Source organism: Pseudorca crassidens, chromosome 15, assembly GCF_039906515.1.
Source record: "Pseudorca crassidens isolate mPseCra1 chromosome 15, mPseCra1.hap1, whole genome shotgun sequence".
Classification (NCBI taxonomy): domain Eukaryota; kingdom Metazoa; phylum Chordata; class Mammalia; order Artiodactyla; family Delphinidae; genus Pseudorca; species Pseudorca crassidens.
Window position 1 is genome coordinate 38,948,604 of NC_090310.1, and position 17,753 is coordinate 38,966,356.

Consider the following 17,753-nt stretch of genomic DNA (forward strand, 5'->3'; position numbering starts at 1 on the left):
CCACCTTAAAATGGCCCCAACAAAAGGGGTGTGGCTGGCCAAGGAGGGAGAGAAACGGCCAGGCTGGGCCCTGAGCCTAGAGGCTGCCCACGAATCTTGGGGGGCAGGTGTTGAGATCTTCTCTCCCAGTAAAGCCCCCTCCCACAGTCTCCCACAGTTTCGGGGTAACCCGGGTGGGGTCTCTGTCTGTTCCCCAACTGGTGCCCCAGGCATCATCGGTGCAGCAGAGGGGAAGTGAGCTGCCTGCCATATTTCCCCAGGCCTCAAGGGCCCCCGCCCAGCACACCTATGCAGCCACGCAGTGTCATACCAGCCCGGTAGCACCTGCATGCGGCAGGGACAGTGTCACAGTTGCAGGGACACACTCCTAGGGCAGTTCGACCCCTCACCCAGACCTTACAGCCCCTGAACCACTGGTCGCCCACATCCTGGGGCGCCACACAGGAGGTGGGTATGGGGGAGGGGTTACAGTGACCCTAAACGGTTATCCTCCACCCCAGCCCTCCTTCCCCACAAGTCCCCTCTCCCCTTTTCTGAGTCCCCATCCTTTCCCTGAGTTCCCACCCCACCTCTGAGCCTCCCCCACCGCCGTCCCAGCAGAGGCTGATTCCCCCCACGCTGTCCGGGTGGGTCCAAGCCCCCTCTCGAAGCTCCAGGCAAGCTCCCGCGGGCACGGGCCTCGGTTTCTCGTGACGTGAGGGGATCCTGCTCGAGGTGGATGATCGGACGCGCGTCCCCAGACCCCAGACCCCGCGCTGCGGAGGGTTAACTCGCGGGCGGGGCGGCGGCCCGGGAGAGGAGGCGAGGGGAGGGGAGGGGCGGGGCGGGGCGGCCGGACACCCTCGCCCCGCTGGGCCTGCCTCAGCCATGGCCGCCGGCCCCGCATCCCACTGCGGGCTCCCCCGCGCGCAGAGGCCGCATCTGAGCAAGGTGGGTGCCGGGATCCCGCCCGCCCCCCCGACCCGATTTCCCGACACGCGAGGCCGGGAGGGGCAGGAGAGGAGTGAGTGCGGGTGCACGCGAGTGTGGACACTACGCGAGCGCGCGAGTGTGGACGCGGGTCTGAGGCGATGGCACTGTGTGAGCGGGGTGGGGCGGCGGAGACCCCGGGGTTGGGGTCGCCGCTCGCTCGCGCCCCCCCTCGCCTCCGCGGTCAGCTACGGCCTGAAATCCCACCATCAGTGAGCGTTAATCTCCTTCAAGCACACTGATCCGGCGCATCCCGGGCTGTTCCGGGGCATCTGGATATGGGGATGGGGGAGGAGGCCACCGCAGGCCCTCAACCTCCTTTGCCCAGATGGAGCAGATGGTCGTGAGTATGCAGGACCCCGACCAGGGCGTGAAGATGAGGAGCCAGCGCCTGCTCATCACCGTCATTCCTCACGCAGTGACTGGTGAGGTGTTGCAGGGGCGGGGCGGGGTGTGCCGGCCCTGCCTCGGCCTCCCCCTACCCCAGTCTCTGCTATGCAGGCAACGACGTCATGGAGTGGTTGATCCACAAGTACTGCATCACAGAGGAGGGTAAGGGGTCAGCCCGCTGCTCTTCCTGCGCCCCATACCCGGCCCTGGGGTCGCTGTGCTGATGGCCTAGGGCTGGGGCCAAGCCCACTGTGCTGGGGGACCCGGCTCGGCTCCCCCCACTAAGAATTCACCACCTTGCTCCCCAGAGGCCCTGCACCTGGGCACCCTCCTAGTGCGGCATGGCTACCTATACCCACTGCGAGACCCCTGCCACCTCGAGCTCCGGCTGGATGAAACGCCCTATAGGTTTCAGGTCAGGCTCAACTGGGAGCAGGTAGGACCCATCCCACCAGGCAGCGCCTTGGCAGACACTCCTGGAAGGGGTGGGGCTGGGGCAGGAGCAGGACCTGTGATGTCACCGCAGATCTTGTGATCCACTGCCCCCTCCCCAAAAGGCCTGGACTGGAAGCGTCCCTGTGACAGAAAGACCAAGTTAAGGGGAGGGACCTTTAGCAGGGCCCCATAAGGGGTAGTACCTGCAGAGGACTCCACCAGCTTACCCGGGGTCCTTAGGCCCCAGCCCTGAAGAAGGGGCCTAAGGACAGGATCCCTGCACCTCAGTGTGCGTCCTCAATCATGATGGAGCCCCCTCTCCTGCCCTCCCTGGCCACACCAGGGACCCTGGCAGGGCCTGCCCTCAGTCCCCACCCCCCCAGCACTACAACTACCTCCTGGGCCTGGGCAGGGAGCCCAGAGTCAGTGAACCAAGCGCAGCTCGGTCCAGGTGGACGGAATGGTGGATGGTCAGCTGAGCCTTGGGACAGTGGGAAGATACCCCCCAGCCAGCCCAGTCTCCTCCCAAGGGAGCTGAGAGGGTGGGGATGACTCTTGGGGCGGGGAAGGCCCAGAAGGTCACAGATACCTTTGTCCTTGCACCACACCAGACGCCCTATTTCTGGATGAGCACCCTGTGGCCAGCCGCTGAGCTGGACTATGGTGAGTGAGGAGGGGTGGGATAGCCAGGGACAAACTCCCAGGACTGGTGGCTGCAGGTGGGATGCCACAGGGGAGGGGGAGCTGACATTGCTCCTCTGCAACCTGTGCCCTGTCCTTCCAGCCATCTACCTGGCCAAGAAGAACATCCGAAAGCGGGGGGGCCTGTTTGACCACGAAAAGGTGGGACACCCTCCCCACCCCTCCAAGGCTGAATCCAGCCAGAGGAACCCAGTCCCTACTTGTGGCCCTAGAGCACACAGCCCAGACCCCAGGGTGATGTGGATACACAAGCACAAACACCCTAGGTGGTCTCAGAGGGGAGGTGGGGAGTCCACACCCCAGAGCTGGGCACCGGAGGGAGTTTCCCGCTGGAGACCTCAACACTCCGCAGGAGCACTATGACCAGCTGCACAGGAAGATCAGCCACACGTGGGACCTGGTAGTGATGCAGGCGAGAGAGCAGCTGTGGTGAGACCACGCCCTGCATACCCCGCACGCCCCCGGCCCAGGCACTGGCAGCCCTGGGACCAGAAACAGCGCACCCAGGCTTGGCTGCCTGCCCAGGCCTCGGCCTGAAGTGGGGGGTGAGGTGGTGGGTACAGTGTCCCCCCAGCTCTGCCTACCCCCCCCAGGGCAGCTAAGCAGCGCAGGAAGGGGGACAGGCTGGTCATCGCATGCCAGGAGCAGACGTACTGGCTGGTGAACAGGCCCCCGGTGAGCCCCCTGTGGGGGGTGGTCCTTGGACAGCAGCAGAGTCCTGCTAGCGGTCAGTGTGCCTCCTCAGGTGCTCGCTGAGGAGGACCTGCTTTCTGACCCCTGGGAAGGACATGCTTTTAGGGATCCTGTCAGGTGACAGGAAGTTCTTCTTCTGTGGTTCATGAGAACCCAGAGGTCACAAGGCCAGGCCTGAGCTGCCCCCACCCACAGACTAGGACACAGCAGCTTCTCTCTGGGTCTAAGGAAGCAGAATGTGGGCACCTGAAGGCCCTGGGTGGGGTGGGGGTGGGGGTGTGTGGTGGTGAGTGAGGGCACCTGAAGGCCCTTGGGGTGGGGGGAGGTGAGTGGGGGCACCTGAAGGCCCTTGGGGTTGGGGGAGGTGAGTGGGGGCAGGCTTAGCTGCAGCATGAGGGACTGAGGTCATAGGCCAAGAGCTTCTGGGGTGCTGGCCTGGGGTCAGGCCTTACCCAGATCCGTGGGCCTGGCAGGTGGGTTGAGGTCCCCCTACTGTGTGGGGCAGTGGAGAGACCAGTAGACACAGATGTATGCTGTGAGGGGCAGTCACAGCGGACCATGAATAGAAGCTCCGGGGGAAAATACTCCATGAAAAAAAAGAGAGAAGAACCCAGGGGCCTGATTACCTCATCAGGTGTGGGTAGTGCCTCTGGGAAAATGACCCTTAATCTTCCACCTGAGGGTCACGGGGTCTCAGGCGTTGAGGGTGGAGTGGGTGTGGCCAAGGCTGAGCAGTGGGCTGAGGGCCGGCGGTGGTCCTGTGGAGGGACCAGTAATGGTGCCCGTGGCCTCCGGGGAGGCATGTGTGTCTGGGGACGGGGTGGTCAGGACGAGGTGCGGCCAGAGGGGCTGTCTCAGGTAGGGCTGGGGTTCTGGCCTGAGCAGCCAGGAGCTCGGAGGTGAGTTTGGCTGAGGCGAGGAAGAACGGGGGGCTTGGGGGCAGGTCACAGACTTCGCTTTAGGAGCCAGGAGCTGGGTGAGGGGCTGGAGAGGGGACCAGGGTGGGCTAGACAGGGAGGGTGCCCTGGGGTGGGGATGGGCAGAGAGCATAGAGGTCCCGAGTTCCCCTGAGCATGTTTCCACATTAGGGCCTGACATGGGCGCAGAGCTTCAGCGTATGGGGTTAGGAGGGTCTCAGCAGCCTGCCTGAGCTGTGCCCCCGCTTCATCTCATCCCCCCTCTGCAGCCCGGGGTCCCCAGCGTGCTGGAGCAAGGTCCAGAGCGGAATTCCTGCACTGCTGGGCGAGTGCAGATGGTGAGGACCCTGCATGCACACACCCCCAGCCCACTCCCCACCCCTGCACAGTGCCCTCCGCTCCATGTGCCCCCACCTCCCTTAACCCCTCCACCTCCCCCCCTGCCACTTTACCCCACCACTCCACCCACTCCACCACTAGGGGACTGCTTGGGGGCTGCCCACCCACCTGTCCACTTGTCCATCCAAATGTCCCATGATTCAGTCACTCCAAGTCTCCTGCTTTGCTCCCCAGCTCACTGCCCCGACTCCCAGCCCCCTGCTAACTCTCGCTCTCTCTCACCTCCCACCTGCTGCCCTGGGTGCAAGTAAGTACAGTAGACCCTATGGGGGGAGGGGGTCTTTTCCCCCAGGCTAGGGCAGCATCAGGGTCTGTGGGGACTTGGAGGGGTGGCGAGCAGGGCCACGGGCCCGAGCAACAAGGGCCGAATGAACCATGCGCCTCCAAAGCCTCCAAACTGGATGGAATTGGACCAGGACACGTGTCCGAACTTTGTAGCAGCAGAGTCCTCGGTCAGATCCCACAACACCCAAAACATAGAGCGGAGTCATCTAGTACTTTTCTGAGAAAACATCTTCCTGACTTCAAAATCATAGTTCACGGTCACAGGTTTGTGATTTCCAGCAAAGTCACGCAGATAGCTGAGAGGAGAGGTTGGCACCACAAGCATCCTGAGGGTGCTGTCTGCCCTCCCTTCCCTTCAGTACATTTGAAAACATGAAATAGTGACAGTTGGGGAAACTCAAGGCAACTTTGAGCACCTGAGGGCTTGGTGAACACACCGAAACGTCCAGACTTGAGGCCCCAGGAGGCGTCCTGGAAAGTCAGACCCCTGCATTAGAGGCCAGGGCTCCGGAGGGCAGGGCAGGGGTGGGATGTCAGTCCCTATAGGGACCTGCCTTCTAACTGCAGCCCACCGGCCCCTTCCAGACCAAGACCGTGGATTTCTACAGGCGGGAGGTAGGTCCTGGGGGCAGAAGGGAGGGGAGGGGTGGGCTGGTGGCTCCCAGCCCCGGCGCCCCTCACAGGTTTCCCATCTTAGGTCGAGTGCTTACGAAAGGCACTGGGCAGGGCCCGGGTGAAGTCTTCCGTCTGCCTCGAGGCGTGAGTGGGATGGGGGTGGTGGCTGGAGACCCCCAGCCCAGAGCCCAAACCCTTCCTCCAGTGCCCTCGTCCCCACAGCACTCCCTGCACTGGCCCTGGCACCACCCTCCACCCCCAGGTACCTGAAATTTAGCAGCCAGCGTGGGCCGCACGACCCCATCATGTCGGGGTGCCTGCCCAGCAACCCCTGGGTCACAGACAACGATACCTACTGGGCCATGAATGCACCCAGGTGAGCCCGGGGTGGGCCAGGAGCTGCAGGTGTGCCCCTGCCTTCCTCGTGCTCCTGACCCACCCGCCCCTCCCCCAGCGCGGCCGTGCCCACAAGGCTCCGTGTGGAGCAGTGGGCCTTCAGCTTCCGGGAACTCTTGGAAGACCCTGTGGGACGGGCCCATTTCATGGACTTTCTCAGTAAAGAGTTCAGTGGTGAGAAGCCCCCGCCCCTGCTCCCTGCTCGAGCCCCCCCCCCCCCAGGTTTCCACCAGCATGGGGTGGGCCTGACCCCGTGCCCGGACCCCCAGCTGAGAACCTCAGCTTCTGGGAGGCCTGTGAGGAGCTGCGCCACGGAGGGCAGGCCCAGGTCCCCGCCCTGGTGGACGCCGTGTACCAGTGAGTGCCGCAGGGTGGGGCGGGGGGCGGGCAGCGGCCAGCCCAAATGGCCCAGACCCACCGGGGCTCCTCTCTCCCATGCCAGGCAGTTCCTGGCCCCCGGTGCTGCCCGCTGGGTCAACATTGACAGCCGGACGATGGAGCGGACGCTGGTGGGCCTGGGCCGGCCGCACCGCCATGTGCTGGACGATGCCCAGCTGCATATCTACATGCTGATGAAGAAGGTAGGCGCCTCCTCCCTCGCCGCCCCCCCCCCCCCCCCGCCCCAAGCCGGTGTCAGGTGGCTTCAGTGGCCACAGCTCAGAGGCTGGTCCGCACCTGCTCCCCGTGGCTCCTGCCAGCTTAGTCCCGCAGCTCACACCGCGCTTTACAGAGCAGCAAACCGAGGCTCAGGGCGGCTGCAGGGCTTGTCCAGCTGTGGTTGTAAAGTGTTCTAACGTGGAAAAGGTCAAATATGAACAAAAAGTAAATGACGAATCCCCACGTACCTACAGCCCACCTTCACAAACTGTCGACTCGGGGCCTATCTGGACTCACGGTCCATCCTGTCCAGTGGCCTACCACACACCACCCCCCACCCCGCGACTTTAAAGCCATTTCCAGACTTCCTGTCTGTAGGTATTGCAGGAAGTTCCCTTAAAGGACACGGCCACCGCTTCCCTTTCAACATGGCTGCAGAGGCCAGCATCACACGCGAAACACCAACAGTATTTGCTCAATGCCCTCGAGTGGCCAGTCGCGTCCCCTTCCCCACGTGACCTCAGGCTAGTTTCCCGCTGCTGCTTATTCTCTGTGCTGTGGAGTGTAGAAGCCTGATGGGGTCTCGGGGCTGAGATCAGGGTGAGAGCAGACTGGTTTCTTCTGGAGCCTCCAGGGGAGAATCCGTCCTCCTTTCTCCAGCTTCTGTGGACACTGTGTTCCTTGATCAGATTGTTTTCAGTTTTGTTGTTGTTGGTTCGGTTTGGTCGGGAATAGTTACTTCAGAGGTGGTGTCCGATGTGTTCTCCACTCAGGAGGGATGTCAGTTCAGCTCTCTCTCTTTTGTGGTGAAAGCAGCCTTGACAGTCTGGCCCAGATCCATGATTTCATGAGGGTATGGGATGTTCTAACCCATCACTGCCTCCCTGTTCTGACGCCTCCTCTCTCTGCTCGTTGCTGGCCCAGTGGTACCGATCATAGAGGAAAGGCAGGACCAAGGCTTGATTCCTCCTTTAAACATTTTTATTTATTTATTTATGGCTGCGTTGGGGTCTGTTGCTGCTGTGCGCGGGCTTTCTCTAGTTGCGGCGGGCGGGGGCTACTCTTCGTTGCGGTGAGCGGGCTTCTCATTGCGGTGGCTTCTCTTGTTGCGGAGCACAGGCTCTAGGTGCGCGGGCTTCAGTAGTTGTGGCGCATGGGCTTAGTTGCTCCGCGGCATGTGGGATCTTCCCAGACCGGGGTTGAACCCGTGTCCCCTGCGTTGGCAGGTGAATTCTTAACCACTGCACCACCAGGGAAGTCCTAAACATAATTATTTTTAAATATTTTTTTCCTAATTTTTTTGGCTGCATCGGGTCTTCATTGTGGCACACGGGCTTCTCTCTAGTTGTGGCGTGTGGGTTTTCTCTTCTCTAGTTGCGGCGCTCGGGTTCCAGAGCGCATGGGCTCTGGAGTTGTGGCACGTGGGCTTAGATGTCCTGCTGCATGTGGGATCCTAGTTGCCGGACCAGGGATCAAACTGGCGTCCCCTGCATTGGAAAGCAGATTCTTTACCACTGGACCACCAGGGAAGTCCCTTGATTCCTTCTTTAAGTACCACTTTTCAAAATAAGCAGTTGGACCCCTGGTATCTGCCAAGGGTAGTCAGTGAGGTTGGGATGCTTTTAATACCATTGTAAATTCAAGTTTTGACCATATTTGATGGGTTTCAATCCCTTTCAGTCCTTGTCTCATGGGATGTGCAGAGGTCCCACCCTCTCCGGCTGATTGCTCTTGAGTCCTGTGACGTGTCCGAAATCTATGGTGCTTCCTAGCTTTCTAAGGGGCTGTCCTACTCCAGACCTAAAGCCAGCCATTCCTCGGGCCCTCAGCCCTCCCTCGGGGGTGGTGTTCAGAAACCATGACCTGCACATCAGACCCGTCATAGTGCCAGGGGTGGTCATGGTTCCCAGGACTTTCAGTGGACAGAATCAGGAAATACATGTTTTAAATAAAACATACCAGGAGTTCATACTGATACTTCTAATTCGGAATCAGGATTATAGAGTTTCCTTAACCTCTTTGGCCTCTATCTCTCTCTCCTCATTCCCCTACTGAACATCTGGGTTTTCAGTGGTGCCAACATAATCACTCACTTGCTTTTTCTCGAGATTCACTCAGTAGCTCAGCTGAGCAGCATGACACTACCATTCACAGTGACTGGGAGTCGTTTACTGTTTGTTTATTCGGTCCTTTGTCCACAGCCCCTCAGACGCCCCTTGGACACTCGGTTACGTGTGGCTAGGGTGGTGTCGCCCGCTGGACGCCCAGCTTCACTTGTCCCCCTTCAGTGTTTGGGGGTTGCTTATTTATTTTATAATTACATAAAATATCTACACAGCTTCAAAATCCAATCTACAAAGTACATTCAACTAAATCTTGTATATACCCCTGTCCCTCCACCAGAAGTTAACAATTTAAAATGTGTATTTTTCTTTTTAAAACATAAGCACCTGGGTTCGTAGATTCCTGTCCCTCTTTATTGAATCCCGTGGATTTGTCGACCTTGCCTTTGTCCCGCTCCACATGCCCAGCCTCACTCTGTGCGTCTGCAAGAACTAGTGACACCGGTTCCCTGTCACAGGAGGCGCCACGTTCACTCCCCGTGTGGGCACCGGGCTCCTGCGTGGTTGGGGGCTGGTCTCCCTGAGCCCGACCCGGTTTGGGCTGGTCTGGGGAGGCTGCTCCGGCCCAGTCCACTGTGGGCCCCGCCCTTGGAGGAGCCTGGGCAGTGCTGGCTGAGACCAGGAGTGGGAAGGGATCAGGCCCAGATGCTGTCTGTTGCAGGACTCCTACCCGAGGTTCCTGAAGTCGGATTTGTACAGAGACCTGCTGGCGGAGGCTGTGGTGCCCCCGGAGACCAAGCGACGGTCAGCCAGGTGGTGCCCAGGGAGGCAGGTGGGATGCCGGGGGTGGCGCCCTGTGCTCAGGCCCCTTCGTCTCCACAGGGTGTTCCCGTTCATGCGGAAGCCGCGCCATTCCAGCCCCAGCCCTGCTCTCCTTCCTGCCTCTGCCTCCAGGGAGCCCTCGGGTGGTGACGGGGAGGCCTAGGTGGGCCTGGGAAGGGGCAGAATGGGGCCATCTTGCCCTCATCAACTCCTCTTGCCCAGGGTCCTTGCAGCCACTGAGACTCCCTGGCGTGGGAGTCCCCTCAGACCCCGAGCGCCCGGCCTTACGGGGGCACCGACCTCTGTGGCTTCCACCTTTCCCCTTGTCACACCCTTCCCCAGAAGGGGCTGTTCGGGTGCTGATTCCCAGGGCAGGGGTGCCCTGGACTGAGACAAGATGGCAGCACACCTGGCATTCCACGCCGGTTCCCACCCCGCTGGTGACTCCCCGGGCAAGATTCATAGTCAGGTGGCTGCCAGCAGGGCGCGTGGGCATGCAGGGGGAGGTGCTGCTCCCACTGGGCCGTGGCCTCTCCACCTCCGTGGCCACCCGAGGCCCATGGCTTCTCCCCAGTGTTGTACAGAGATGGCTCCAGCATCGTTGCTCCTCCAACAGCCAGCCCTGGTTCACAGCCAGGGCGGCAGAGCCTCTGGGGAAAGACACCAGGGAGTCCCCACTCCGAGGGCCCCCCGAGACTCAGCTGCTCCTTTGGGAGTACAGCCAGACTGGCTCAGCTGGGGCAGCGCCACCCCTCCCTCAGGGCTGCCCACACCCTCCCGCTCCCAGCGCAGAAATAAAAGACCTTTGGGTCCTCACTCTGAGCCTGTCCTGCTGTGGTCCAAATCGTGGTGGGTGCACATGTGGTGGGTGTGCTTGTGGTGGGTGTGCATGCACGTGTGGGTGAGGAATGCACTGGTGAGGGAGGTGGTGAAGGACAACAGGAAGTTCAGGTGTCAGAGGCAGTGGGTGGAGGATCCCTTGTGTGGGGTCTGTAGACCTTGGGCTGGGCTCAGGCTGCAGACTTGGGGAGACAGTGGGGAGCTTGTGCTCTGGTGGCACACGGATGCCTGAGTCTTCCAGGGGAGAGTGAGCACAGAGTCCAGGAGGCTGTCTGGTGTTGAACGCAGCCTCTCCAGGGTCAGCTGTGCCCTAAGACATCACAGTGACAGGGAGCACAGTGCGGGCTTTATTTACAAGTCCAGGGTGCACTGGTGAGGTTGTCTCCGGGGCGGCCCAGACCCCAAACTCCTGCACATCATCCTGGAACCTAAAGGCTGGTCCCCGCCCAGAGCCGGCTCCTCCATCCTCCGCTGTGGACCCAGACCTGGGCCCTTGGGCCCGGGTGGCTTCTCACAGGGACACGGAATCCAACCCCTCAACCTCAGCCTTGTTGTTGCCTCCCAGGCCTTCACAAGGAGAAACAGACCTGGTTCTGGAAGCAGGCTTGTCACACGTAAGCGCCTTCAGGAAATTCCTGCAGGATTCTCCACAACAGCCCCCATCACTTTGGTAACCCAAACCTTTGTCTCACTGAAGCCCCCTGGGCTCCTGCTGCCTGGGCGGCTACCAGAGCTCAGTCCTGGAGGACACAGGTGCTGGGGGGGACCCCCTGCCTGTCCCGGGTGGGAGAGTGCCCACAGGCTGGGTTCCTAGCCTGCTGTGGGTGAGCAGGGTGGGAACCACAGACCTGAGATGCACTTGGAGGCCGTGCTGGACGCTCCCAGTCTCTGATTGGGTGGTGTGGGTGCTGGCCTCACCTCCCCAGCAGCCTTTCCCACTGATCCAGCAGACAAACACAGGCACACATGGGGCTTTCCAGACAGTGCAAAACCAGTGTTTATTCTGATTTCTTCCCGAGGCACCCGCGGTCATCAGGCTGCTTGCTTTTGTCCGGGCACGGCTGAGTCCCACAGCACCAGGCGGGTCTGGGGTGACCAAGGCACAGAGGTGAGTCTTGCATCAGGTGACACCGACTGTGGGGGGGTGTCCAAGCACCAGGAAGGAGGGGCCGCTGGCCACACCCAGGGGTGCAGGGATCCCTGAGGGACAAGGAGCTCCAGTGTGTACCCAGGGGTGCACGCTGACCCCAGGGCACATCCTGGGGCCAGGTCCTCGGGACACTCACAGCTCAAGGCAGCCCATCCGTCACATCCTCCCAGGACCCATTCCTCATGGGCCCTGTCATGGGCTCTCCAGGGCGAGTTACCACCAACCACACCAGGGTGTGGGCCTGCGTCAAGCCACCAGGGCCCACCACCCTCTGAGCTCCACGACCCCAGGGAGACAGTGCAGAGAAGGCAAGGCTCAGACAGAAAGAGGGAGGGGATTCTGCAGCCAAGGCTCTGGCCAGGCATGGAGGAGTGAGGGTGAGCTGCTGCCAGCACAGGCTCTGCCCAGGGAGACCTGGGTGGGGCTCGGAGTGGGGACCTGAGTGAGGACCTGGCATGCTGGCGGGAGAGGGGAGAGGCCCTGGCACGTCCCTGGGGTAACGGGCCCAGTGGAGAGCGTCGCCAGGTCACCAGGTCGGGAGTCGGCGTGCAGACCGAGCCAGTGAAGGGCTGACTTCCCAGGATGTGAAATTTCAGCAGCCACCTCCGCTTCGGGCTCTGGCCAAACCACGTCTAGGCCTCGTTCCGGTACCGTAGGCGAGAGAACCGGTCCCTGACGGCCTGGTCGCTGTCGGGGCCACCCTCAGCCAGGCGGACTACCTTGCTGCTCGGGATGAGGTCCCGCACCTTGTGTTTGGCCACAGAGACCAGGCCGGGTGGATCCGGGCTGGCCGGGCCCGTCAGGAGAATGTAGGCAGCGTGGCGGCTCGGCTCAAGCAGAACCACTGTGGGGACATGGCCATCAGGTCCCGGGACCAGCCAGCACAGGCCTCCCATGGCTGGCAGCCTGGGCCCATGCGGGGCGCACTCACCCTGGAAGGTGACAATAGGGGTGGAGATGTTGGCCAGTTCCAGCAGGACTCCGGGCTGCGTGGGGTGGAACATGTACAGGTGGTGCCCGGCGGCTCCGGGCTCCTGCAGGGAGTGCAGCGGGGGCATGAGGCTGACCCTCCTGGACGCTCCTGACTGGGACCACACCCAGAGCTGTGTCCGCCGGCATCCCACAAAACACCCACCTCCCGCCCCCCTTCCCCACCTGACCCTGACCCTTCTCGGTTGTCTTCCAGCTGCCACCCCTCGCACCCACTTCCTCCCAGAAAGCCCAGACCCCCTTTTCCTGCCCACCCTGCATGGCTTCTATCTATCTGCACTCACCCAGCCACCGGCTCCACCCCATGCCACAAACCAGGACCCAAGACTGTACCGTCTGGTTGGCACCAGCCAGCTCGTGGAGGCCCCAGAAGAAGAAGGCGGAGCGGTGGTCTGCGGTGGGAAGGCTGGCGGACCGCGGGTCCCTGGGGAGGCCTGGGAGAGCCTGGCTCCACAGGACAGCCCCGGAGCTGAGGTCCAGCAGCAGGATCTGCAGAGGGAGGGGCAGCACAGGGTTGCGTCCCAGAGGGCGGCTCACCGAAGCCTCTGGTCCCCGCTCAGCCTATGGCTCAGACCAGCTTCCCTCAGCTACGGGCAAAGGTGAGACCCAGGAGCAAGTGCCGCAACCTGTCTCTCGGAGCCGGTCCCGTTCTCAATGACCATGGCTGGGGTGTCGGGTTTGTAGTAGCCGAGGATGGGTTTTCTGGAAGGAGAGTGGAGAGGAGGGCTCACACGGGCCTCTGAAGGAGACACCTGGGATAGGCTGCGGCTGCACCTGCACGGGCCGGAGCTTTGACGCCAGGGGGTCTCACTCTCCTCCCCAAGGGCAGGGTGGCACCAGGTGACAGGCGGTGGCCTCTGGCAGAAGCATACGGGCCTTGTCCCCAGGGCCGCCAGGGGTGGGGGTGGGGGGACACGCTGGGGTACCCAGCTCCCTGGAGAAGGACCCCATACCTCAGGACCTGGGCTGCACCGAGGGTCCACCTGGGCACCAGCTCCTGCCCGTCCAGCAGCACGCAGGCCTCGGAACTCACAAGAAGCAGGTCCTCACCCACCTTCCCCGGAACATTCATCAGGTAGCGGACAGCTCCCGAGCTACATGGGCAGGAGGGACGGGATAGGGCCCCGGGTAGGGTTGGGGACGGGACCCTCCCCAGCGATGCCTGCCGGCCTGTTTCCCTCAGGCTCCCAGGGCTCAGCCTCATCTTTCTTACTTCTCCAGTTTCAAACTAAAAGGAAGGCCCTCACCGGATGCAGGGACCAGTGAGCCCGGGGGCGGGGGGGCCATCTTCTCCCCCGTTTTTATTCGTCTTCTGTTTGCCGGTTTACTGAGTCTGAGCCCAGGACGACCTCAGACACCTGACACAAAGTAAGGGCCCTGTGCCCGCCCTACGGCTCCTCCTCGCGCCCGGGGCCCCGCGCACAGGCCCCCACACCCCCGACCTGTGCTCCTGCAGCCTGTGGGAGGTGGCGTTGAGCCTGCCCTCCCAGAGGGGGTCGCTCTTGAGCGAGCTCTCCCTCCCGGTGGCCTTCTCATACAGGCCCTTCACTGAGTGGCTGCAGAGGGAGGTGCCTGTGAACAAAGAAGAGCCTTGCGTCACCTGTCAGCGGGTGATGACTTCGAGTCCCTGGAACGACAGCGGGAGCCACCAGCCCCACACCTGCTTCCTCCCAGGTGCCAGCAGGCCCACGAGGGAGGCCGCCCTGGGGCAGCGGATGCCACGTACCGCAGGGGATGAGGACGTAGTGGGCACCTGCACTGGTGACATAGAGGATGAAGCCGCTGGTCCCGTCCACACCCAGGCTGCCCGGGGGGCCGACTTGCTGCCCCGTGCCGCCTGAATAGACGTAGCCGTTGACCTGCAGCACACGGAGGAGAAGGGGAGCAGGCCCACCCGCTGGGTCGAACCTATAGTGTCTGATGCCAGGAGATGTGGGGCCGCCCGCACCATCCTCAGAGCTGTGCCCATGGCACCAGTGGGAAGCGCACTCTCTGCCACTCTTGGGGGGCCCAGAAGTGCCCGCTGGGTCTGCAGGCACCCGAGCTCGGGGCAGCGGGGGAGGCCAGTGGCTGGAACGAGAGCTGTACCTGGTTCTCCTCCTGGGTGAGGACCAGCAGGTCTGGGACCCCGTCAGCATCAATGTCAGGCACCTGGAGCAGAGGGCTCAGGACGGACACGTTCCCCCCGAAGCTGCTGGGATGGCTCCACAGGGTCTCCCCTAAAACCAAGCACAGGGCCCGTGTGCTGCCATGGAAAAAGACAGGCGTGTGTAGTCGCCTGGTGCCCATAGGCACGTGTCAGCAGCGTCACTTTGGGGCAGCACATCCCCCTCCTTTCTTCTCATCCTGTTTCCAGTGTTTGGCTGACGCAGATCCTCCCCCTCAGATGGGTAGGGCCTCGCCTCCCTGCCGCCCACTGGGGTCACACATGCAGCCTCTGCCCCGTGCACAGGACGAGAATGAAAGTGCAGCCTTGTGGACGGACCCAGGGACTGAGGTCCTGACCTGACAGCATGTGACCCGAGTATGATCTGCCCACGCCCGTGTTTAGTCAGATTCTTCTCTTCTCAAAATATTTCCAGCTTGCTCTTTATTCTCCTCCCTACTCTTAAAACCACAACTTACAAAGGAAGTGCTGCTACCCCCAAACCTAGCATCGAGGCACAGAATTCCTTAGGGCTTCGGAAAAGGACCAGGGCCTGTTGCCTTAAGGCAGGTCTCGGGGCTCGAGCTAGCCAGGCCCACACACCCCATCCCCGGGGCCTGCCCAATGAGCGGGCGTCAGCAATGCCCCCACCCCCTCCAGGTGCCATGCCGCAGGCACAGGCGGGACTTAGGAGGGGACGACAGTGAAGTGTGACTCCTCATGGGGCGTCCCCCTCCCACCCGTGCCTTCCTTCCTATCCAGCCACACCGCCCACAAGAGCCCGGGCTGACCCTCCTCAGAGCATCCTGGCATCGGACCCGTGTGCGGAGGCCTGGGGGACACGGGAAGCAGCCTACCTGTGACCGAGTCTACCGCAATGAAAGGGCCAGGTCTGCCGAGGATGATGCAGGCAGAAGACGCCCCGCTGCCCCTCGGCTGGGGGACACCGCACTCCACAAGGGCCCTGTTCTGGGCCACGGGCCTCTCCCAGAGGACGGTGCCGTTGGCCCCCGACACAGCGGCCACGAAGGTGCAGGGGGAGGAAAAGCCTGGAGGGAGAGACCCAGGTCTGCAGGGCTGAGCGTGCCGGCCTCGTGCTGTGGCCCTGCCCTGGGCTCTGTCCCTGGATCCCTGGTGTTGACCCCATGGGGTCAGCAGCCCAGTGAGAAGGTGAGTGACATGAAAGTTCCCAGAAATTCCACCAACTGCTTCCCCCAAAACCGAGAGGGCGAGGGGATTCCTCCTCCTGCAGGGAGCTCATTTTTTGGGTAAAAACAAAATTACCTTCATCAGCACAGGAGAGGCTGAAATTGCTTCTGCTGCTGTTGGTGTTTTTATAAAGAAAGAGAACATCCTGGATCCTGTCCTTGTTCACGTCTTCTGTGGCCAGAAAGTCATAGGCAACTGAAAAGGAAACCACCGGCTACTTTCCCAGGCCAGGCCTGACGCGCCCCACTCTGGGCGCCGTGGGGCTGAGTGCCAGGTGCAGCTGCCCACGGAGCAACCACAGGGAAGCGCTGCTTCCTCGTGGGCTGGCAGCTCCACACCCCTTCAGAGCAGCAGCAATTCTTCATCACTTGGGTGTCAGTTGGTAAGGACACCTGGGCATCACAAATGGACGTTCTGCACACCTTCTGCTCAGGGCCAAGTCCCTCCCCAATCAGACTGGGGTCTGGAGTCCACATGTCCACACTCACAGGGGCTACCTCTTCCTTCATTCAAGGACTCAAATGATAAACTACATGCTTTAAAATCAAACACCAAAGGAACAAAATGAGGCCCTTACCTCACTCCATATACAAAAATGAATTCAAAATGGATCAAAGACCTAAACTTAACAGCTGAAACTGTAAAACTCTTAGAAGAAAACATAGGGGTTGGTTTTGGCAATGATTTCTTGGATATGACACCAAAAGCACAGGCAGGAAAAGAAAAAAATAAGTAAATTGTACTTCATCAAAGGACACCATCGAGGGAGTGAAAAGACAGACCACAGAAGGGGAGAAAATATTTGCAAACCATACCTCTGATAAGGGATTAATATCCAGAACATACAAAGAACTCCTACAACCCAACAACAAAAACAAACAACCCAATTCAAAAATGGGCAAAAGACTTGAATAGATGTTTCTCCTAAGAAGATATACAAATAGTCCATAAACACATGAAAAGATGCTCAACATCACTAGTAATAAGGGAAATGCAGACCACAACCATGAGGGGACCTCCCTGGTGGCGCAGTAGTTAAGAATCCGCATGCCAATGCAGGGGACACGAGTTCAATCCCTGGTCTGGGAAGATCCCACATGCCTCGGAGCAACTAAGCCTGTGTGCCACAACTACTGAGCCCGTGTGCCCTACAGCCTGTGCGCCACAAGTACTGAGCCCACGTGATGCAACTACCGAAACCCAAATGCTCTGGGGCCTGCGTGCCGCAACTACTGAGCCCATGTGCTGCAACTACTGAAGCCCGCGCCCCTAGAACCGGTGCTCTACAACAAGAGAAGCCACCGCAATGAGAAGCCCACGCACCGCAACGAAAAGCAGCCACCACTCACAGCAACTAGAGAAAACCAGTGCACAGTAACGAAGACCCAATGCAGCCAAAAATAAAAATAAAATTATGAAAGCAGGGACTCAGACAGTTACTTGTACATGAATGTTCAAAGAAGCATTATTTACAACAGCCAAAAGGTGAAAATAACGCAAGTGTCCATGGATAGAAGAATGGATAAACAAAATGTGATCCATCCATACAATGGAGTATTATTCACCCATAAAAAGAAACGAAGTTCTGCAACACGCTACAACATGGATGAACCTCGAGGACATTATGCTCAGTGAAATTAGCCAGTCACAAAAAGACAGACAATTCCAGTTATATGAGATACTTAGAACAGGCATATTCTAGAGACTAAAGTGGAACAGAGGTTACCTGAGGGTGGACAGGAGGGCAGGATGGGAGCTGCTGTGTGTTGGGCACAGAATATCTGTTTGAGATGATAAAGGTTTTGAAAAGAGTGATGATGGTCAGTGCAGCGTTGTGAATGTCTGAATGCCACTTATTTGTTCACTTTAAAATGGCGATTTTTGGGTGATGTGTATTTTACCATAATTAAAAATAAAACTGAATACCAGACACAAGACTTCCAGAATCATGGAGTGAAGAGCTTGGCAAACAAATCCTCTCCTCCAAAAATAACAGTAAAATGAGGCAAAGTTGTCAAAAGCACCCATTTCAGGACACTGGAACCAGACTGAAGGCACACCTTAAATCGAGAAGCACTGATTTAAGAAACACTATTGAGCCGTGGGTTGGAACAGAGGACATCTGGGGCCTTTCA

At 60.1% G+C, this 17,753-nt stretch overlaps 2 protein-coding genes across 12 annotated transcripts in view; one reads left to right on the plus strand and one right to left on the minus strand.

Annotated features, from left to right (window-relative positions):
• Nucleotides 1-817: 817 nt before the first annotated feature.
• On the plus strand, nt 818-17,431 carry RGS11 (regulator of G protein signaling 11). 4 transcript variants are annotated; one of them, XM_067707276.1, is made up of 20 exons: nt 818-930; nt 1,298-1,394; nt 1,471-1,521; nt 1,668-1,774; nt 2,406-2,457; nt 2,579-2,637; nt 2,849-2,925; nt 3,090-3,171; nt 4,376-4,444; nt 5,358-5,405; nt 5,488-5,549; nt 5,668-5,781; nt 5,860-5,975; nt 6,071-6,158; nt 6,244-6,382; nt 9,183-9,265; nt 9,344-13,338; nt 13,485-13,631; nt 13,804-15,579; nt 15,703-17,431. In XM_067707276.1, exons 1-17 carry the CDS (start codon nt 868-870, stop codon nt 9,444-9,446), a joined length of 1,410 nt encoding a protein of 469 aa, XP_067563377.1. In that variant the 5' UTR covers nt 818-867; the 3' UTR covers nt 9,447-13,338; nt 13,485-13,631; nt 13,804-15,579; nt 15,703-17,431. The 4 variants fall into 4 exon arrangements, with proteins under 4 accessions (XP_067563377.1, XP_067563378.1, XP_067563379.1 ...); XM_067707277.1 differs by having other exon boundaries at nt 5,376-5,405; XM_067707278.1 differs by having other exon boundaries at nt 5,382-5,405.
• The window catches only part of FAM234A (family with sequence similarity 234 member A), a 31,141-nt gene continuing 24,490 nt past the window's right edge, over nt 11,103-17,753 (minus strand). For 5 of the 8 annotated variants that reach the window (XM_067707271.1, XM_067707266.1, XM_067707267.1 and 2 more), the window contains 9 exons: nt 15,694-15,813; nt 15,267-15,458; nt 14,352-14,482; nt 13,990-14,122; nt 13,706-13,835; nt 13,217-13,357; nt 12,890-12,965; nt 12,597-12,752; nt 11,103-12,358 (listed from right to left, as the gene is read on the minus strand). In XM_067707271.1, coding sequence (XP_067563372.1) covers nt 11,906-12,358; nt 12,597-12,752; nt 12,890-12,965; nt 13,217-13,357; nt 13,706-13,835; nt 13,990-14,122; nt 14,352-14,482; nt 15,267-15,458; nt 15,694-15,813 — 1,532 coding nt within the window. In that variant the 3' untranslated portion in view covers nt 11,103-11,905. The remainder of the gene's footprint in view (nt 12,359-12,596; nt 12,753-12,889; nt 12,966-13,216; nt 13,358-13,705; nt 13,836-13,989; nt 14,123-14,351; nt 14,483-15,266; nt 15,459-15,693; nt 15,814-17,753) is intronic. The other 3 variants (XM_067707269.1, XM_067707270.1, XM_067707268.1) reach the window with 3 other exon arrangements.